The sequence below is a fragment of the Cololabis saira genome, chromosome 18, assembly GCF_033807715.1.
Source record: "Cololabis saira isolate AMF1-May2022 chromosome 18, fColSai1.1, whole genome shotgun sequence".
Taxonomy (NCBI): domain Eukaryota; kingdom Metazoa; phylum Chordata; class Actinopteri; order Beloniformes; family Belonidae; genus Cololabis; species Cololabis saira.
The window spans coordinates 13717886-13737960 of NC_084604.1; the positions used below are offsets into that span (position 1 = coordinate 13717886).

General features: G+C 44.3%; 1 protein-coding gene across 4 annotated transcripts in view; it reads left to right on the forward strand.

Moving 5' to 3' along the window:
- Window positions 1–20075, forward strand: part of ncoa1 (nuclear receptor coactivator 1) — a 62117-nt gene that overhangs the window by 33245 nt on the left and 8797 nt on the right. The window contains exons 8-21 of one of the 4 annotated variants that reach the window (XM_061707457.1): window positions 1127–1219; window positions 2214–2354; window positions 2993–3140; window positions 4446–5427; window positions 6174–6401; window positions 10167–10515; window positions 11571–11762; window positions 12113–12227; window positions 12308–12476; window positions 13813–14130; window positions 15212–15313; window positions 16883–17288; window positions 17971–18133; window positions 18254–18443. In XM_061707457.1, the coding sequence (XP_061563441.1) occupies window positions 1127–1219; window positions 2214–2354; window positions 2993–3140; window positions 4446–5427; window positions 6174–6401; window positions 10167–10515; window positions 11571–11762; window positions 12113–12227; window positions 12308–12476; window positions 13813–14130; window positions 15212–15313; window positions 16883–17288; window positions 17971–18133; window positions 18254–18443 (3596 nt within the window). The remainder of the gene's footprint in view (window positions 1–1126; window positions 1220–2213; window positions 2355–2992; window positions 3141–4445; window positions 5428–6173; window positions 6402–10166; window positions 10516–11570; window positions 11763–12112; window positions 12228–12307; window positions 12477–13812; window positions 14131–15211; window positions 15314–16882; window positions 17289–17970; window positions 18134–18253; window positions 18444–20075) is intronic. The other 3 variants (XM_061707458.1, XM_061707459.1, XM_061707460.1) reach the window with 3 other exon arrangements.

Genomic DNA, 20075 nt, shown 5'->3' on the forward strand with positions numbered 1-20075 from the left:
GTTCACACTGAAAGCGTTACGGGCGTCATAGGCGTCCGGCTGCCATTCATTGTCTATGAAAACGCGCGTCGAGAAGCGGCGGGAGCGGCGAGGGCGGCCCGTCAATTTGAAGTTGAAAAATCTGAACTTTATGCAAATGAGCAGCGGCGACGCCGAGGCGTCGTCCAATCACAGACCGGGATTCCCGAAGCGAGAACTCTCAATGCAGATTGTACTTTCATGTAGACACAAACGTACACTCATTCACATGCGTACATGAGCAGAGCTGTTTTTACCTGAACTGATCATGTGAAACACGTATCTGATGGGTGAGGAACTGTATGGTCCGAACTATTTTATTTGCTACATTGATCCAACGAAAAATAATTAAAAACCGTGCTTATTAATCACATTACACAGGTTAAACATCATGACCAAATCCCATGACTGCAGCTTCGCCTGAATTATGGTTCCGCGTTAAATCGACGGCATAGCCGACGGCGTAGGGTCGCGGTGCGGTGTGCGTCGCCGCGTACCCTACGCCGTCGGCTCTGCGTTGGTGTGACGCGGAACCATAAATCAGCCTAGGCGGATTTATGGTTCACCGGGAGTGGGCTCTGGCGGTTGATGTTGATCCGCGGACCAAACTTGTTAAGGAGCATCAAACTCACTCTTATCTACGCGGATATAACGCTAAAATATAAAGAAGGCGTCCCAAAGTGTGATCTATGGTGAAATAGGAAACAGAAGATGTGTACGCTATATGTGTAGGCTGTTCCGAATGTTCCCTCCAGTTCTGCAGCGCAGCTTTAGCCCCGCCCACTGCAGCTTTAGCCCCGCCCACTGCAGCTTTAGCCCCGCCCACTGCCGCTTTAGCCCCGCCCACTGCAGGCGTCGACAGTAGCTGCCGCTTTCAGTGTGAACGCTCCAAACAGCGAGATGCTGGCGTCTGGAGATTTTTGACGCTTTCAGTGTGAATGCAGGGCTAGCCCAGGTATTAGCCTGGATCCACCTGTGTGGTGCGATGACACCGCAGCACACAGCAGCTCGCCTCAAAGCTTCAGTGTTTAACATGGAGGGAGCTGTGGTGACAGAAATGCAGCATATTCATAACTGCATTCTGATTTTTACCTCCTCTCTTCTTCAGACCTGCCGAGTTGCCTGATTTGTATCGCCTGTCGGATCCCGCGTGCTCAGCCCGTCAGCACCGAGTCTTTTGTGACGAAGCAGGACCCCACAGGTGAATCGCACACGCCGCTTTGATGACATCACATCTCCTGAACAGTTGTTTTTTTTTTACAAACAGACAAACAAAGCAGTAAAAAAACAAAACAACAAAATCAATGTTTTTGCTCAGATTTCTTCTTATATGTGGGCGTGTATGAGTATGATGGTTTTCTAGAAAGATGGTTATTTTAGGAGAGAGACAGCAGCAAAAAATAAATAAATGATAAATAAAATAAATAAATAAGGAAAGATTATAAATAAATAATAATAATAAAAAAAGGTTAAAAGGGGGAGTCAGTATTATCGCAGGAAGAAATGAGAGAGAAAGGGATGATGGAGGAGAGAAGAGAAGAGAGACGAAAGGAGAGACAGAGAGAGAGAGAGAGAGAGAGAGACAAAGGGAAAAACAAACAAACAAGCAAAAAGTGACCATGGTCTTGGGGGCGTCTCCTGAACAGTTTTGATATGAAAACGTTTCTGGAAGTGTACTCTACTTTGTTAATGTCAGAAAATGACATGTTTATCATTACAGCAGCAGAACTGACAAAAAATAAGGTTTTGCAAACTTCTGCTTGTATACTATGGTTGATCTTAATGTTTATTGTTGTTGTTATAAATGATGTGGAGTCCTGTCATGTCAGATGTTCACGCATTCATGCACACAACTTATCATGTGACAGAATGAGTTCAGCTAAATCTTTTGAGAGAAATGATCGATCTTTATTTATGATTTTCCCCTAAAATATTATCATATAATCTCTGGGGGCGTTTGCTCACTCCCGTAGAAAATGTTATCATGGCTGGTTCTATGATAAGCAGTTCATGCATTTGTTTCCAAATAAACCAAAAATACAATTCTCTTCAAAATGACGGCAACACGTTCAGGCGGTTGAGCATTTTGCCGAGCCTGCCAAGAGGGCTGGATTTGTCATGAGCGTCTGAGAGGGAACGGTGTGTGAATGAAGGCTTGAAGGCTGACCGTTTGTGTGTGCGGTGCTCTGATCCAGGGAAGATCATCTCCATAGAAACGAGTGCTTTGCGAGCGACAGGCCGGCCTGGCTGGGAGGACCTGGTCAGGAGGTGCATCTATGCGTTCTTTCAGCCACAGGGGAAGGAGCCCTCCCACGCCAAGAAGCTGCTGCATGAGGGTGAGCAGCCTGAATTGATCGTTCAGTGCATCTTCCAAAAAAAATCACTCACATGTTCCTCGCCGTTCTTTTCAGTGGCGTATGCAGATTTAAAAAGCAGAAAGCGCTGCAGAAAATGTAAACAGAAATAGAAAAGTGGGTTGATAGTGCCTTAGGGATGCAGCTAAAACTGAATTAAGTATTAAGAGTTATTGTTTGATTTATACTCGGTCATAAAATTGAGAATTTGTCGGTGTTTCTACAGAGATGAATGTCTTATTTTTTTTACCAACTGAAAGTACCAAACTCTTGAACTGAACTTATGGTGATGTAAATCAAGACACATTTTCACATTTCAGAGGCTGTAACATCACTCTGAGAGCGGTGGCGATGAATTAGTGGATTATCTGACAAGATTTTCCAACTAAAAGTATAGTTTTCCAATAGCAAACTGAAGTAACGTTGGACTGTGGTGAGAAGAAGGGAAGACTGCTAACGAATCAAGGAGTACACATCTGTTATTGTGCATCTACTCTTCTACAGTGATGTTTTTTCTCCTTTCTTCGTGATGTACCGGTAGTCGGAGTTCTACAAGTCTGGATACGTGTGGAAACCCAAATCTAACCTCTCCCTCTTCCTCGCGTGTCCTTGTTTTCTAGTGATGACCCACGGCACCGCTATCAGCCCGCTGTACCATTTCACGTTAAGTGACAGCACTCCGCTCAGCGCTCAGACTCGCTGCAAGTTCTGCTGCCCCCCCAACCCGGATGTACAGCCCTTCATCGTGGCGATTCACACTATTGACAGGTACTGTGGCGAAAACAGGCTCAGATCCACGAGTGTTTGTTTAAAAACAGTCCATGCTTGAGCGTGTTGCAACAAACGTGTCCGGTAGGCTCCTTGGTTCTACGACTGCACATTTATGTCACAGCATTCGGCAGCATTTTAGTGTCTTTAGAGAAAGCACCCAGCAACAAATGTAGAAAGCATGCACTGCCTTTTCCTTCTGCAAACACTGGGATTACAGTCGTCGTGAAAACTGCTAATCTAATATTAGAAACAAGTTGCAGCAGACTCGACTGGATCATTCCAATAAGTGGCAGAGAACAAGCAGCAGAGCAGCTCACGAGGCGTGCATGTGAATGAAACGGCTCTCATGAAAGCTTTTTATGGACTGTAATGAAAAAGGTGCAATTTATAAACTGTAAATATACATGTGGCTCCAGGATGGCTCCAGAATAAGGCTGGAAATCAGGGTGGTGATGATTGTAATTAGAGCTGGGGATCGATTCAAAAGTCAAGAATCGATTTGATTCCGATTCTTAAGATTCAGAATCGATTATCACCATTTGATTCGATTCGATTCGATATTGATTTGGATTAGTGTTGCCTGGATTATATGACTGTAAAATAACTATTGAAATAATAATTTCACAATAATTATTGTGAAATAACTAAGATATAAATAACTCAAATAGGCATTTCAATATCCATTTAAAGTTCAAAAAAAGAAAGAAATTGCAACAGCTCAAGCAGTAAACAAATTATTTTAGCTTGTCTGATTTATTCTGTCACCAGACACAGCTTGCCATGAAGCACCCGGCATTTTTCAGGTATTTCATGACAAACCGTGTCCGATAACAGAGAAACCAAACAACTATAGTAAATATAGATAATATGAACTTCATTAAACTAATATAACATTTAGAAATTTAAGCTGAAATGTCCAGCATGTTCTCTAAAGAAAAGTTCATTTAGTTTAGGAGTTTTCAAAACTACTGGGACTACTGGGATTAAAGTTCCCCAGGCAAAAATGTAATGATAAGAAAAAAAAAAAAAAAATATATATATATATATATATAATTTTTTTTATATATATATATATATATATATATATATATATATATATATATATATATATATATATATATATATATATATATATATATATATAATTTTTTTTTTTTTTTTTATCAAATTTTTTTTTTGATCTTTAGACATACAAATTGATTTTTAGGAATTAATATGAGAATCGATTTAGAATCAGAAAATCGATTTTTTCAACACGGGCTTAATTGTAATGTTGCCGTCTATTTTCATCCTTCTGCTCAGGGAACACAACACTGCTAGCTCTCAGGAAAACACTAACCCCAGCCTTCCACTGACCCCCGGCAGTTTTGCTCCGACTCCCTCCCAATCCCCATCGCTTCCCCCTGGCAGCAACTCCAACCAAGGCGCAGGGCTTGCAACCTCAGGCCTTCCAACCAACAACAGCAATGCCTCCTCCCTTGGACACAGCCCAGCGACGCCCACAGGCTACCTGACGCCCAGTCGGACTAATTGCCCCCAGCAGGTCAGCAGCCCCTCTCCCCTCAGCAGCCCACACACAGCCACCCCTACCTCATTTATGTCCCCCAGGATGCCCCGGGCCAGTCCCGGGCTCGGCGGAAGCCCTCGAGTTCCCGGGAATCCCTTCTCTCCCTCCACGCCAGGCCTTCATTCCCCAGCCGGGGCGGTGAGCAGCGGAGGCAGCCTCAGCAGGCAGCCGTCTGGTGGCGATTGTAACAATGGAGCAAACGGAGGAGCGTCAGGGTCGTACTCCCTGTCCTTACCCGGGCTTCAGAGACAAGCCAGTGCACCCACCGGCTCCACTGCGTGGCCACTATCAGCAAAGCCATCGGATGGAGAGGAGGAAGGAGGAGAGTACTTTGCGAAAGCCCCTCTTCCTTCGGCCTCCCAGCTGTGCAGCCCCAGGCTCAACCAGCTCCTGGACGGCAGCGGGACGGGGGTGGAGCCCCCCAGCGGCCTCCACTGCACCTCATCATCTCATCCTCCCAACCCCTCTCCTGCTCCTCAGTGCCCTGCCTCCCACAGCAGCCTGACGGAGCGGCATAAGATCCTCCACCGGCTGCTCCAGGACAGCAGCCCCAACGACGCGTCCTCCACCACCGAGGACGGACTAAACAAGAGCAAAGTCGAGATCAAGAAGGAGCCGCCCGCTAGTCCGGCACTGAACACGGCTCCTCACAAGTCCGGCTCCAGAGAGCCACAGGACCACCAGTTACTTCGCTTTCTCCTGGACACGGATGAAAAGGTGACCCTTGAATGTGTTTATGTGACTAATTTGACACAGATTTTGATGAATAAATGCCCGTAAATATTTATATTCAACCTAGGGCTGGGCGATATGGACCAAAAGTCATATCTCGATATTTTCTAGCTGAATGGCGATACTCGATATATATCGATATTTTTTTTTGTGCCATAATTCGGGTTTCTCCCAAAGCATTATAGCATAGCATCTCTGTTAGCATCAAACCCTTAAAAAAACAGTCAGTTTTAATACAAAGCCTCGTGCCAAATGTCACACAGGTTCCTTTATTAACGGAGGTCTGCACAATATCAAAATGTATAAAACAAATGAAACAAAAATAAACTGCCTGCATATATAGAATAAAAATGCTTCTTGAATAAAATAAAACAAATATCCTTTTCCTGCATAACAATTAAATTAAAATACACTGTGCAATTAATACAATGTAGACAGTAACAGGCAGACTTTTCCACTGAGGTTGACAGTTGTGCAAATAACAAAAACTTTGTGCAAATCTAAAATAAAACATTCAGGTCAATTTTTCACAAAATAAGCTATATCAAAATCATTTAAAAAAAAAGAAAAAAAATGTTTTTTCTTTTTTTTTTCCGATATAAACGATATTGTCTCGTACCATATCGCGTTTGAAAATATATCGATATATATTAAAATCTCGATATATCACCCAGCCCTAATTCAACCTTCACTAACAGCAAGATTTGTGTTTTTCTCTCTTCCATTGGAAGGACTTGGGGGACCTGCCGCCCCCGTCAGCGTTGAGTCTCCAGACGGTCAGGGTGAAGGTGGAGAAGAGAGCCAGCGTGGACGGCCTGCCCTGTCCAGGGGCCGCCGGGGCAGCGGGATGCGCGTCCAAGGCTGCCGGAGTTTCCAGCAGCTTGGCTTGCATCAGCCCCAAGTCCAGTCCTATAAGAGAGAACCGCCCAGACACCCACAAGGACAGCAGAGACCCCACGGTACGGTTAGGGTGATCTTCCTTTTCTGAAACCAGTTCCAGATCAGTTTTGTAGATTAGATCCCGCTATAATCGCTGTGCGTTAGTGCCAAGATTTATAGATCAGACAGGTGTAGTTTTCAGAACGAGAATGGATGAACATCGGGATGAGTGTGTTTTGGCCGGGGTTTGCTTCTTGCTAAGTCCGTTTTGTCATCTTTGTGTCCAATTGTTGAAATAATGGACCATCATCCTTTGTGGTTCTGGACAAACCCCGGTTCATGTCGTCCTCGGCTCCTCGGCTGAGCAGCTCACGGATCTCCTCGTCTCTCCAGTTACTCATCTTGCTAATAGAGATCCTACCTGTGACGTCCTGCAGCTGCTGTTACTCTCATCAGCTGTTTCCTTATTTTATAAAATAATAATAAATACATGAAAACTGAGGTCACATGATCTAAAAACCCCTTCCCACAAGCTGCCATGTAAAAGGGGCTGCTGTCTTTACAGGGTTTCCTGTGTTGATCATCTCAATTGCAGCTCTTAACAGATAACTCAGCATCACTACTCCCACGTTTAACTGGTTTCAAAACATTTTCAACAAAGATGTGGCAGCTTTATCATCTATCATAGCACCACATTTAATGGCTCATATGTAGCATATATGAAGCCCTCTGGAAGCATCCAGAACTTAAACGTCCCAAAGCCTCTACTGAGGTGCTAATTGTATTTTCAGTGTCTTTTGCATGATGGACGAGATTCTACACGATTTCTAACAAATGCTCTTTGTCACATTTAATGAAAAACTCTTCAACATCTGCCATCTTGTGAGAAAACCATTTAAAAAAAAAAAAAAAAAAAAAAAAGAGGGGGGAAAGGTCTTGAGAGAGCTCATGATGGGTTGTGTTTTCTTTAATAAAGACTGGAGGGAGGGCCAGGGAGGAGTAAGTGCTCCATGTTTTTTTTGTTTTGTATATTTCGTTTCTAACGTCGGCTGATGCGGCACCCCCCCCCCTTCCCCTCTCATTACACTTCAGCTGCATTAACTCACAATCTGTTATTGTTCTACATCTAATGAGGATCTTGTTGTTTAGGATAAATCTGAGATTCATGTAGAGTTCATTGTCGTTTTTCCTGAATTGTTTGGATTTTGATACCAGAGTCGTAAATAGTATTGGGTCTGAGGATGTACAACTATTCTCCATTTGATAACTTTTATCAACAGAATCCCTGTGCATCTCTGCCAATCTAAAGCCAGCACAGGAAGTTACACAGTAGTTCAGGCTGATACCTGAGCCCCAGGTTTCAGAATGAATATCAGACAGAAACAAAAACCATCCCTGCTTGTCTGTCAGCAGCATTGTCTCTGTGTTCCCTCTGAGCCGTTTCAGCTGTTATCAGCTGACGTGAACGCCTGTACTACAGCTGTATGTCTTAAAACGTTATAGCAGCAGCAGGCTGCAGATGAAGAAGAAGAAGATGGTCCAGGTTTTATTAAAGAAAACACAACGCATCACAAGCTTTCTCAAGACCTTTTTTTTTTTTGACAGCTCCACTCTAACAAGTTTGAAAAAAAAAAACAGTGAAGATAAATCAAATACTGGAGCAAATATTGGACAAGGTGTGCCTGGTGACATGTATATACACACTGCAACAAAAAGCGTTTGTCCGCAAGGTTATTGGACAAATATTTGTCCTCTCTGTGAGGAATGTGGCCCCTAAATGGTCCCTTACTTTGAAAAGTCCTAGATCTGCCACTGACGAGTCGTGTCCCGTACCGCTAACACCGTGTCTGCGCCAGCTGAGGTCTGTCTTAAAAATCATCTCTGTGCTCGTTTCCAAGGCGCTCAGTGCAGAAGACTCTCCCACGTCTTCTTCCAGGTTCATACTCGCGCACCCTTTGCTCAGTCGCTCGGAAGTGACCGGTTTACTTTACACCACTGACCTTTTTAAGGCGATCCTGTGAGGCTATTTGACACTATATTTAAGCCGGGCATACACTGTGCGATTATCGGCTCGTTTTGAGCCGATTTTCCATTTGTGCGACAATTTTTTGGATCGGGACGGATTTCGACCCAATCGTTGCTCGTGCCTCGTGCAGTGTACGTGGGGTAACGACGAGAGATTAACACCTCACGACGAGCTCCCGATCACAAATCGTGAGGTCGCAAGAAAATCAAACGTGTTTGAAATCCTCGTCATGCTACGACCAGATTGGCCTCATCCTTTCGCAGAGAGCATGCGCAATTTCTGATGTCACGTCAAAAACTATTATTTTTAGTTTAAGTGTTACAAATTCACATTACAAATCATGTTTTAATGGCAGAAAAAAAGACCGTATTTCCATGTACGGTGCGGGTCGCCGCGTAGCCTACGCCGCAGGCTCTGCGTTGGTTTAACGCGGAACCATAAATCAGCCTTTAGTGTGTGCTCTGTGCTGTTCTGAACACTTCCCTCTGTCGAGACACAACTTTTGCGGTATGCGTTCATTGTTGTCTAAAAATGATGCGCAGTGCCCACACGATCAGAAACAGTACAGATATTTGGGGATTTTTTTTATATATATAAAGAAATGAAGGATCCCCATAACCTTTGATCGGGTGGGCAGGACGCACATTTGGGCACAGCCCACCCCTGCCCCAAAACCGGCCTCGAGTTCCAGTACACAGAGGTCCGACGTGAGGATTATGATCGTATAGTGTGAGCAGACGGAGCATCCGAGCATCGGGTCGTACAGTGTGAGACCATAAATCGTGGGCTGTGAACTTTTGAACTCTGCGATCTAGTCGTGCAGTGTGAGATGGGGCTGAATCAAACGATTTAAAATATTGCACAGTGTATGCCCAGCTTTAGTTAGTAGTTTAACAACATCAAACTTCTCATCAGACCTCACCTGTAAGCCGCTCTGTTCGGCAGCACATTGTTTGTCTGCATCTCTCCTCCCCCCGTCGTTGTTTCACTGCTATGACAATCACATCTACAGCTCAAACATTCAGGTAGGTGGCGCTGCATCACCTTGGTTGTCCAGATGTTCAGTCTAACTCCCCGTTATCAGACGGCCTCCATTTGTCAGACGTGTCCGGAGAGGAATGCAGTCATCTTTTATCGTAATTATCTTAAGCAACTAGTGAATTAATGAAGTGAAACAAAATGAGATTGGACAGCACTCGTCAGCTTGTCTGAACAAATCTTCTCAGCTAATTTTAGAAACCTCTGGAGCAGTTATTGTTCCTGTAACCCGCTGGCAGCTGGGAGTCAATAAACGGAGCTCTCTTGAAAGCAGCATGTTGGCAGCGATGAGCTGAACGCCGTCCAGTTTGATCAAGTCAGTCCAACACTTTATTGTAGTCCTGATGACTCTGTCTTCACCCCTGATGGAGGGAAAGTGATCAGTCATTCATGCTGCTCTTACATTAACATTTACAAAGTTGCAGTGTCAGAGAAAAACATCTTTTGTGGAGCTTTAATGCAGCATTGGCGTTTAGATCGTATTTACTGGGCTGTATTTAACTTTGTAAACTTGAATGCTCTTCGTGGAGCGGATTGTGATGGCTCTTGTGAATATGAATTGGCGCTTGCTCGAGAGCTGTTATAAGCCAAGTAAAATGTTTATTGTGTTGGACTTTGTCTCCGCCGTATGCTACCAGCTGCAGCCTTTGAAGCTCGCTGACCTTTGACCCGTTCTCTCCGCTTCTTTCGGCGCTGCCCACTTCTTTACCACACTTTCACGTTGCCTTTACTTTTTCTTCCCTGTTTTTACGCCGCCCTCTCTCTCTCTTCCTGCCAGCAGATATCTGCCGGCTCTGTTGACATGGACCCCCTGAACCAGCTGAAGCCTGGCACCAGAGGCCCGTTTGGGGCCAAACAGGGTGCTGAGGATCCGGTAAACCCGGGAGGGGTCGCCCATCAGCAGTCTCCGGCCACTCAGCCCCCGGCACAGCTCCAGTCCCCGGTGCCTCAGCTCCAGTCCCCACTATCCCAGCCCCAGGCCCTTCCCCACCTACAGTCTCCATCACCCCAGCTCCACTCTCCTTCCCCCCAGCTCAAAATCCAGTCCCCCACACAGCTCCAGCCCAGTGAGGCCAGCACTCCCCGCAATGTAAATGTGAAGAGAGAGCCCCCCGGCACTCCTAACAGAGGTACGCTTTCCTTTCAACATGGAAGAGATTGAATATCTGTTTGTGAATTGTATGTCCTGCAATTTGTCTTTCTTTGTATTGTTTGCAGCAATTGATGTGGTACGACATGTGGTATAATCAGTACTCAAGTTGTAAAAAACAATCAGGGGGGATGGTGGATTTTATCATATGGTGACAGATCATTTGTGCTAATTACAAATAATATAATATATTACAAATAATAGCAGTGACCAAAACACCTGCAGAAATACTGCAGGAATGACATAGCAGCAGTTAAATGCAGCCTTCTGTAAGCTTTAAATATCCACTGGGCTTACATCAAATACATCAAAACACAACAATAAAAAACACTTTTCTGAACTTATCAATATGACTCTGTCCTTCACAGGATAAGTAAAATGGATCACTGCAAAAACTCTAAATCTTATCAATAATATTTGTCTTATTTCTAGTTAAAATGTCTCATTTTAGTAAAAAAATCTCATTACACTTAAAACAAGACTCATCATTGGAAAAAACAACAATTTTCACCTGTTTCAGGTAGATTTTCACTTAAAATTAGTAGAAAAATCTGCCAGTGGAACAAGATTTTTTTGCTTGTAATGAGAAGATAAATCTTGTCCCACTGGCAGATTTTTCTACTTATTTCAAGTGAAAATTTACTTGAAACAGGTGAAAATTGTCAAATAAGTTATTTTTCTGGTGTTATTTTTCTGGTGATGACTCTAAATGTTGAAATATCAGTAAAACCACATTCATTGATGAAATGACATAAGGGATGGAAAGGGGGGATGGCAGTTTTACAGGGGGGATGATTTTGACCATTTTTATTTCAGGGGGGATGCCATCCCCCCTCATCCCCCCTCAACTCCAGTACTGGGTATAATCTGGGAAATACCTTCTGTTCATACAAAAATGTTACCATTTTAATGCCCTCTAGTGGATATTAGGGGGTGTTGCAAGTATATGCAGCATCTGTCCTCACACTGCAGAATGGTGGGTTTGGGGGTTTAGAGACTGACCCCTTGCCTCTCATCCTCGTGTTTCTGTCGCAGGGCTCGGTGACGGCGGCCCACTCTCTGGTTGCAGTCTCCAGAGTCAAACATCCTTTGATTTTTGCAATCCTGCCACTCCATGCCAGCCCCAGGGCCAGGGAGACCCCTTCCAGACCTCCAAGGACAGCAGCCCATTCCCGGAGGCGGACGCTGTCAACCCATTTGGTTCGAGCACTGGTACACAAGACGGCAGTATGTGGCTGCAAGCTTGTCTTTACTGTTGGAATCGGGGCTCCTTCATTTCTCATATTTCTGTTTTGAAACAATAAAAAAGAGACTGGACATTGTGAAGCAGTAAAGCGCCAACCCCAACCCTCTGCTAGGTTACGTTGGTGACTCAGAAGGATACAGTTTTCCACTTGTCTGAAGAGTCGCTCCATGTTGCATCGACTATTATCTGTTAATTTAAACCTACTGAATCATTATTTACTTCTATTGTACATATGTATTAACCGATCACATTAAAATGTCTCAAGGTGAGAGCTTCACAAGTGGAAATAATTAAAAATCAAAGGTGATAACATTTACAAACTCCTTTTCAGACCTAATGAAGATGGACGTGGGAGACTCTCAGTTCCAGCCTCTTGCTCTGTCAGACACGTTGTCGTTTGGTGGACTGGGAAACCCCTTACAGGCTTCCTTAGCATCGCCGCAAGAGTGAGTACGACTGCTCAGTCTGCGCTTCTTGAAACCTGTCCACCCGTGGGAGTGCTTAAGAAGTGTTTTTTTCTGAGCAGGCAGCGTGTGCCGTGTACGCTGGACGAAGTGCTCGGCCCCCCGACCACGCCCGAGGGCAGAAGCGACGAGAACTCTCTGCTGGAGCAGCTCGTCACCTTCCTCAGCGGGACGGATGAGAGCGAACTGGCCGAGCTGGACAAGGCCCTGGGCATCGACAAACTGGTACAGGTGAGGATGGTACAACGGCTGTACTTGAGAGCAAAGGGAATCTTTTAATAATATCAGGATCCAATCATGAGTTGTACAGCGGTACTGCTGTTGAGCTGAGGTGTGGTCGGCCCACGGCGTTTCACTCTGCAAATAACACCTGAGTTTAGCTGTGTTGCTAATGTTCTACCTGTCTGAATGCAGAAAATACTGTATCGACCTGAATATACAAGAGTTTTCCTCCCATTTGAATAAATGGGAAAGTTGGGTCGTGTGTATTCCTGTAAACACCTGCATCGGCAGCAGCTGGTGGAGCCGTGCCCGTCACAGGGCTTTAAACATCACACAGCAATAGTCCAGGACGGTGTACAAGAGAGGGCCTGGGGAGACAGATGAGAAGTTGTTTTGATTCTCAGTTTAGTTTAGTTTATTTATTTAGCAATATAAGACAAATTGAACAAAAAATGAAAAACAATAAAATAATATGCAAGGAAAGGAAGTAGCCTGGTGGCTTATATAGAATCCTTTCCATTTATGAATAAAAAACAAAAGCTACACAAGGGGGAGTAAAAAAAACACAAAATAAAATGTAACTCAGATCAAATAATGAACATTACAAAGATGAAAAAATAAGAAAGTTCTTTAATTGTTTTTTGAATATTGGCAAGGATGGTGATGATTTAAGAGATTTATTGAGTGAATTCCACAAGTGGGGGCCTCTGAAATTGATGAAAGATTGATGTTTACATGTTCTACAAGACGGTAAATTAAAATCATCTTTGTGTCTTCTGGCATAAGAATGAATGTCGGAATTAACACAAAAGAAATTATGAAAAGAAGAAGGAAGATCTTGTATATAATTTTCAAATTTGAACATAAATAAACATGTTTGAAAAATGTTAATTTTATTGACGGGAACTGTATCGAATCTCACTTAAAGATAATTGTGATGAAGTCGCCAAATGGCTGCCAGGCTTAGAATCAGGTGTCACACGATGCAATACGTGGCGATTGCGAGCGTTATTAAAGAAAAAAGCCCTTTCTAGGGGAACCAGCATGTTGCTGGACATCAGAGATCAGAGCTCACCTCCTGCCAGAGTTTCTGTTGCGTTGGCGGAGGCCGAGGCTTGTTTAGTTCTTTGTTTGGCAAGGGCCTCATTCCTCAGTCCAGCAGCACAAAACACCTTTCTGACAAGTGTATATACATTTTTATTTGGCACACCTTGTTTAAACACTTTATGTGATGTAAAGATTCTGTCAATGCTGTGATTGCTTTTGCTTGTCAGGGCTTTTTTAATCCTCTCCTTTCACACTTGAAATACATTCACTCTTTTCTCCTTTTTCTCCCTCTACCCAGGGTGGGTGCTTTGACCCTTTGCCACACAATTTCCCAACCCAGCAACCCACTGCCACCCCGGTTTCCATTGATGCTAAACTCCCCACCTACTCTTCTCAATTTACATCAGCTCCGCAGGCTCCGTTCCTCCCAGAGCTGGCCACGGTGGGGCTGCCGGGTCAGGGCTTAGGAGCCCCTCGCGGGGCTTTCCCAGGGGGGACCGTGACAGTGGGCTTGAGGCCGGGGATGACCAGAGCACCGGGGATGGGCACCCAGCTCAGACTACAGCCCAACCAGCTGCGCCTACAACTGCAGCAGAGACTTCAAGGCCCCCAGCAGGTGGGGACACGCTGCCTTTTATTCGTCTCACACTCGTTGCTCTATCCACTAGTGATGCACCGATTGTTCGGTAACTGAAATTGTTCGGCCTAAAATAGCAAAAAAACACTTTCGGTGTTCGGTGGAATAAGTGGGGGAAAAAACAATTAATAACAGCGTGTGATGACACAATCAAACAGCGAACAGCGTGGAGTGATGGGCGTGCGGTGTTAAATGCAGCAAACATGTCAGCATGTCAGCATCATTACTGGGATGTTGGGAAAAAGCAGAGGACACGAGAAATGATCCAGGCTGAGTTGGATTTGGGAAACGGCTTGGTGATGGAGACGGTGATGGGACGCACGGCGCAGGAGATCGGGGAGAGAGCGCAGAGAAAAGGGCCCGTACCACCGATGCGGTCCACGAACCCTCACTGTCTGATATGACGAGATCCTCCAAGAAAATAATCCAGATTTTTACAATTATACAAGGCTTCAAATTGCGGAAATCAGGCCCGCCCCACCGTGACCCGATTAATTGGATTTGAACGGGAGAAAATGAAAAAGGATTATGAGAAAAAATACAATAAGTACAGTAAGACAAATTGTGACTGGCAGGTATTTCACTGCACATTTATTTGATTTATGCAATGGTGACATGTATATACACACTGCAACAAAAAGCGTGATGAAATGAAAAAATTGGCAAAATAAATGAAAAACTGCGAAGAACGATTGTTCGGTATTATTCGGTATTCGGCCAAGTGTTATTTGCCATTATTATTTTTGGTTTCGGTTTCGGCCACAAATTTTCATTTCGGTGCATCACTACTATCCACTTTTATTATCCACGTTTGAGAGTGACCCAGTGCTGTTATTGTGTACGATCAATACTGTGGTTGGAAGCCTGGGTGGTCACATGACAGAGGTGAATACACGTACGTGAATACAGCGGAGGTATGTTCTCTCTAACACATTGATTAGTTGCCCTCAGACCCCCAGAAATGTTTTTGTCAGTTCTTTTTTCTCATTTAGTTGCCGTCATGCCTCCCTTTGCCTCCCCAAACCGCTGTCTGACTGTTCTGTCTTTCATCCTGGCTCAGCTCCAGAACAGGCTGGCAACCCTGAGCCCGTTTCCTGGAGGGGTCCAGAACATGAGCGTGGGTATCCGTCAGGGGCTGCAACAGCCCCAGACGCCCCCACAGGTGAGTCAACACGTTTGTTTCCATGGATCTGATGATGTTGTTTAAATATCAGAGCTAGGGACGTCCCGATCAGGTTTTTCTGGCCCCGATCCGAATCTGAGTCATTTGATTTTGAGTATCTGCCGATACCGAGTCCCAATCCAATACTTTCGTTACACATTAAAAAAAATTAACAAATGCAAAATAAACAGATCCAGGTTGTCTCCTATTTTTATTTTATTCACCTTATTTTATCATTTTGCACTATTAACTAGAAAAAATAGTGCAAATTTAAACATAAATTTGAATGAAATAAAAACAGCAGCTCATCTTTAAATACCCAGCAGGCATGTAAACAAATAAGCAAATAAAAGTCTAGCAATGTCATAAAGTAAGGCAGTTATGGTTTTTAGACCGTACTCTTACTGCTTACTGTCCTTTTCTGGCTTAAATAAAAATAAATTAAATAAAATGTTTGTGTTTGAAGTGGCCTACAATCTTCCTCGCGTTACCCAGGGTGTCCATGACACTCGTGCGTGCAAAGTCGGCAGGAATGAGCGAAACAGAGGCTTTGTTCGGTTTTCAGTCACCGTTGTAACTTAAATGTGCAGACCACCACAAACAAACAACTTTATTGAACTCACATTACGTGACTGCTCACACTCCGCCCTCCACCTCCCCCATAGCGTTCTTCATATTAGCAGCGTTGTCGCGCAACATCACGTGGACCTGTTGCTTGGTTGTTTTTTTTTGTTTGTTTTTTATCCCCGATTTTTACTCTAAGTAACAGTCCTGGGCATTGCCATCCTCTACCAACCCCGGAGGGCCCTCCACTGAGCTCAGGTCTCCTCCTTAACCTGAGGAGTGAGCAGGCCGCATCTTTTCACCAGACAGGGTGGGGCTTCTGTGGCCGGACGTAGCGCGTGGAAGGATCACGTTATTCCGGCCAGATCCGGCGCCCCGGTTGGCCAGAGGGGGCATGTATAGCCCAGGACTGTGTGCATGTTTTTGTGAGAGTAGCTCACATTAGCCACCAAGGGAACACGGGGAGAACATACAAACTCCACACAGAAAGATCCTTTCACCAACCCCACCCAGGGTGTGGGTGCTGAAGTCATGGGGGAACTAACACGCATTCAGCGCACACCTGTTGCTTGTTGATACACCGGTTGTTTGGCATTTTTCCATCATCTGTTTGATGTGCTGATCAAAATACTGAGAATAAAATATCTATCTGATCCCTGAATGGGATGCAACGTCCGATTTCCATCAAGTCTGGAACAACGTGATCGGGCCCGATTTCCGATCACGTGATCGGATCGGGACATCCCTAATCAAAGCCTCCAACAGCTGGATCAGTGACGACCACTGACGAGTTTATCGTCTCTAGTTTGTTTTAGCATCATTTTCATAATCTTTTACAATGCCCACAACTTTAGTCCCTTCAGTGCTTTCACAACTGTTTGTAAGGACTGTATTTGTTTAATGTCGGACTATTATAGAAGTGGATTTTTATGGTTTGTTCCGATTTAACTTGTGATTTCTGAAAGTGGAGTGTGTTCTCTGTAACCGGCGGTCTCGTCCTTCCAGCAGCCGCCGCTGAATGCCCAGATGGTGGCCCAGCGTCAGAGGGAACTCTACAGTTTCCAGCACCGCCAGCGCCAGCTTTTCCAGCAAAAGGTCATGCTGATGAGACAGAACATGGCAGGCACGCCCACCGGGGCGGCGGGGCCCCTCGGTAATGCCAGGGTCCCAAAGGGCCCTCCCACCACATCTCAACAGCAGTTCAACTTCCCACCAGGGTACACCCCCATGACGGGAAACCCCCCTACCTCACCAAGTCACTTCAGCCCCCTGTCTGGGGGCCCTTTAGACAGCAAACTGTCAGTCCGAGTTCCCCTGAACAACCAGACGATGGGGGGCGTGCAGGGCCAGTTCGACAGCAACATAAACTCCTCATTGCAGCAAGGACTGTTTCAACAGTTCGGAGGGTCTGGTGAGTTCAAGGAAAAGTGCTTCAAAGTTAAAGGGGACCTATTATGGCATCTAATCCGTATTTTAAACAGGCTTTGAATGTCTTAAAAACAAGCTTTTGATGCGACGCACGCCGTACGGTGTAGGCTCTGCGTTGGTTTAACGCAGAGCCATAAATCAGCCTTTACACCGTGTCATAACTGCATGCGATGCGAGCGAGCGTCAGCGACAAAATCAATTCCATTGCTTTATTTTCTATTGGACTGTCCTAACTGGCCGCTGCGCAGCGTGACGCGGCGCGCTGTTTTGAGCTGAACATTTGTCGGACAACCTGCTTCTATTTTCTTCCTGTCGCTCGCGTTGAAAGCCGGTTGAAAGCGCTGTAGGAAACAGTCATGGATAGGGAACGACTGATCCAGTTAGTTGAAATGAGAAGTTATCTCTATGATTCCTCCTCATTTCACTACAAAAACCTCAATAAAGTGGCAGCTGGCTGAAGGGAGATGGACAGAGAGCGTCCGGTGTCCAGACACTGTACAGACACTGCAGAATTTGGTTGCTTTCCTCCTTCTCTGAGTTGGCAGGCTGAGGGGAGACCACTTTATATATGTTAAAGCAAGAAAAAAACGGTTTTTCATAATAGGTACCCTTTAAAAAACATATGATGTCCAACAGAATACAAATATTAATATTCTTTAACACAGCTGTGGTCCAACAAGAGCCACCGTTTCCTCCCGAGATGAGCCCCACCAGTCCGTTGTTATCACCTCAGAACTCCACCTCCCAGAGTCCTCTGCTCCAGCAGGCCCCACCCCCGGGCTACCAGTCACCAGACATGAAGAGCTGGCAACAAACCGGCATGGGCAGGTAGAGAGCGAGTTTCTATCCCTTCTGCCTCGGTGGTTATTGATGATTAATCCATTGGACGATGTGAGAGACGTCAGGACAGGTTTAAGTGCAATCTGTGACTGCTTCTCTGCGCCGCAGCCTGTTCAGTCAGCCGGGCCAGAGCGCGGGGCAGGTGTTCAGCCAGCAGGGCGTTTACAACAACATGAGCATCACCGTGTCCATGGCCGGAGGCTCGGCTAGCGTGGGCTCGTTGCCTCCCATGGGAGCGGCAGCTGGCATGAGCAGCACTAACCTCAGCAACGTCAGTTCAGTGTGCAGCGACCAGCAGGTTAGTAAAGTCGATCTGTCACTGGGTCACTTGTGCTTGTCCTCGCCGACTTTGAAAGGCTGCCATTTTTTTGTATAAGTACTAATATTGTCAACATATGTGTTTCATTACACCCCCGCTGCTATGACTTAGCCCCTGCATTGTCCTTTGTCTTGTTGGGTATAAAATAAAGGGCTGTTGTTTAAAATGTAGGCTCTAATGTATTTCAGATTCAGACAACTTTATTGATCCCTTTGGGAGAAAATGACATCTCCATCTCACACACACAGACCTGTCATATACAAGAACCAAGAAAGGAGAAATAAAACACCCCGAAAACCAACACCCATATAAAAGATAAAAAGATAAATAGAATTATATGAATAGAAAATCAAAAATAGAATAAAAATATATGTGCATATACGTGTTTAAATATACCGGAAACATGTACAATATAACATATACTATATATATATATATATATATATATATATATATATATATATATATATATATATATATAAATAATACAAAAGCTGAAAAGACAGATCGTATGATTGTAAACTAATAATTGCAATATATAATTTACTCAATGCTATAGTTATATAATAGTAGTATAATATAATATGATACATGTTTTCCACAATATCTGTTATGCACAAAGTTATTGCACAGTCTGGTTTGTTGGTCAGACTGACTCCTCACAGTCCCTCTGTTCTCTTCATGTATATATATATATGTATATATATATGTATGTATGTATGTATGTATATATACATATAATTTCAATGTGTATACGTGTGGTTGTGCTTCCTCTTGGTGTCGGGGGCAGCTCTTTACATGCGTCACATGACACGGATCAGCTGGTGCGTTAATAGTCTCAGCACACGCACTTAAAAATATCTTCTAAAGACATAACAGCAGGAATGTGAATCAATAAACATGTGAAAGATAATCAATTTAATATAAAAAGAAGAATTGGAGGACATGGTTCCTGTCTCTGATGTGTCCCTGTCCATCGTCTGTTGTCCCGGCAGCCTGTTGCCGACAGAGACGTAGGAGCTTGGTACGTCGGTACTTCGGGTCGAGCGTGACCACACCAAGCTGCATTTGTTGTTACAGAACTAAAAGGAAACTGCTCAAAATGCCTAATTTTCTTAGAAATGTATGTCTAACACTTGTTAGAAAAAGCCGTTACACGCAAACATGAGCACATTTATCCGTACGCTTACGTTCAAGAAAGGAAAAAACTCACAATGGTCACTGAAAAACTAACTAAAGTAATGATGAATAATGCAATGAAACAAACTAGTGAAAACTATGTGCTTTTGAATTGTGGTTCATCAGAACAAGCGATGACCCCTAACCCTCAAGAAACTGACCTTTTGAGTCGGTACCTTTTTAAATTACCGTATTTTGAGGACCATAAGGCGCAATATCAATGAGGCGCACCGGGAAATAATGCGCATGATAAAACATATATAAAGCGAAAGTAAGGTAAGGTAAGTCGAACTTTATTCAGCTGATTCACAATAACTCGGAATATCGTTTAGTTATAACAAATAAAGAAAAATACACTGATTTTTAAATCATTGGTCTGCCACAAATCCACCAATAAAAAGTGGAGGAGGTAAGCGTGTTACTACGTCCTGT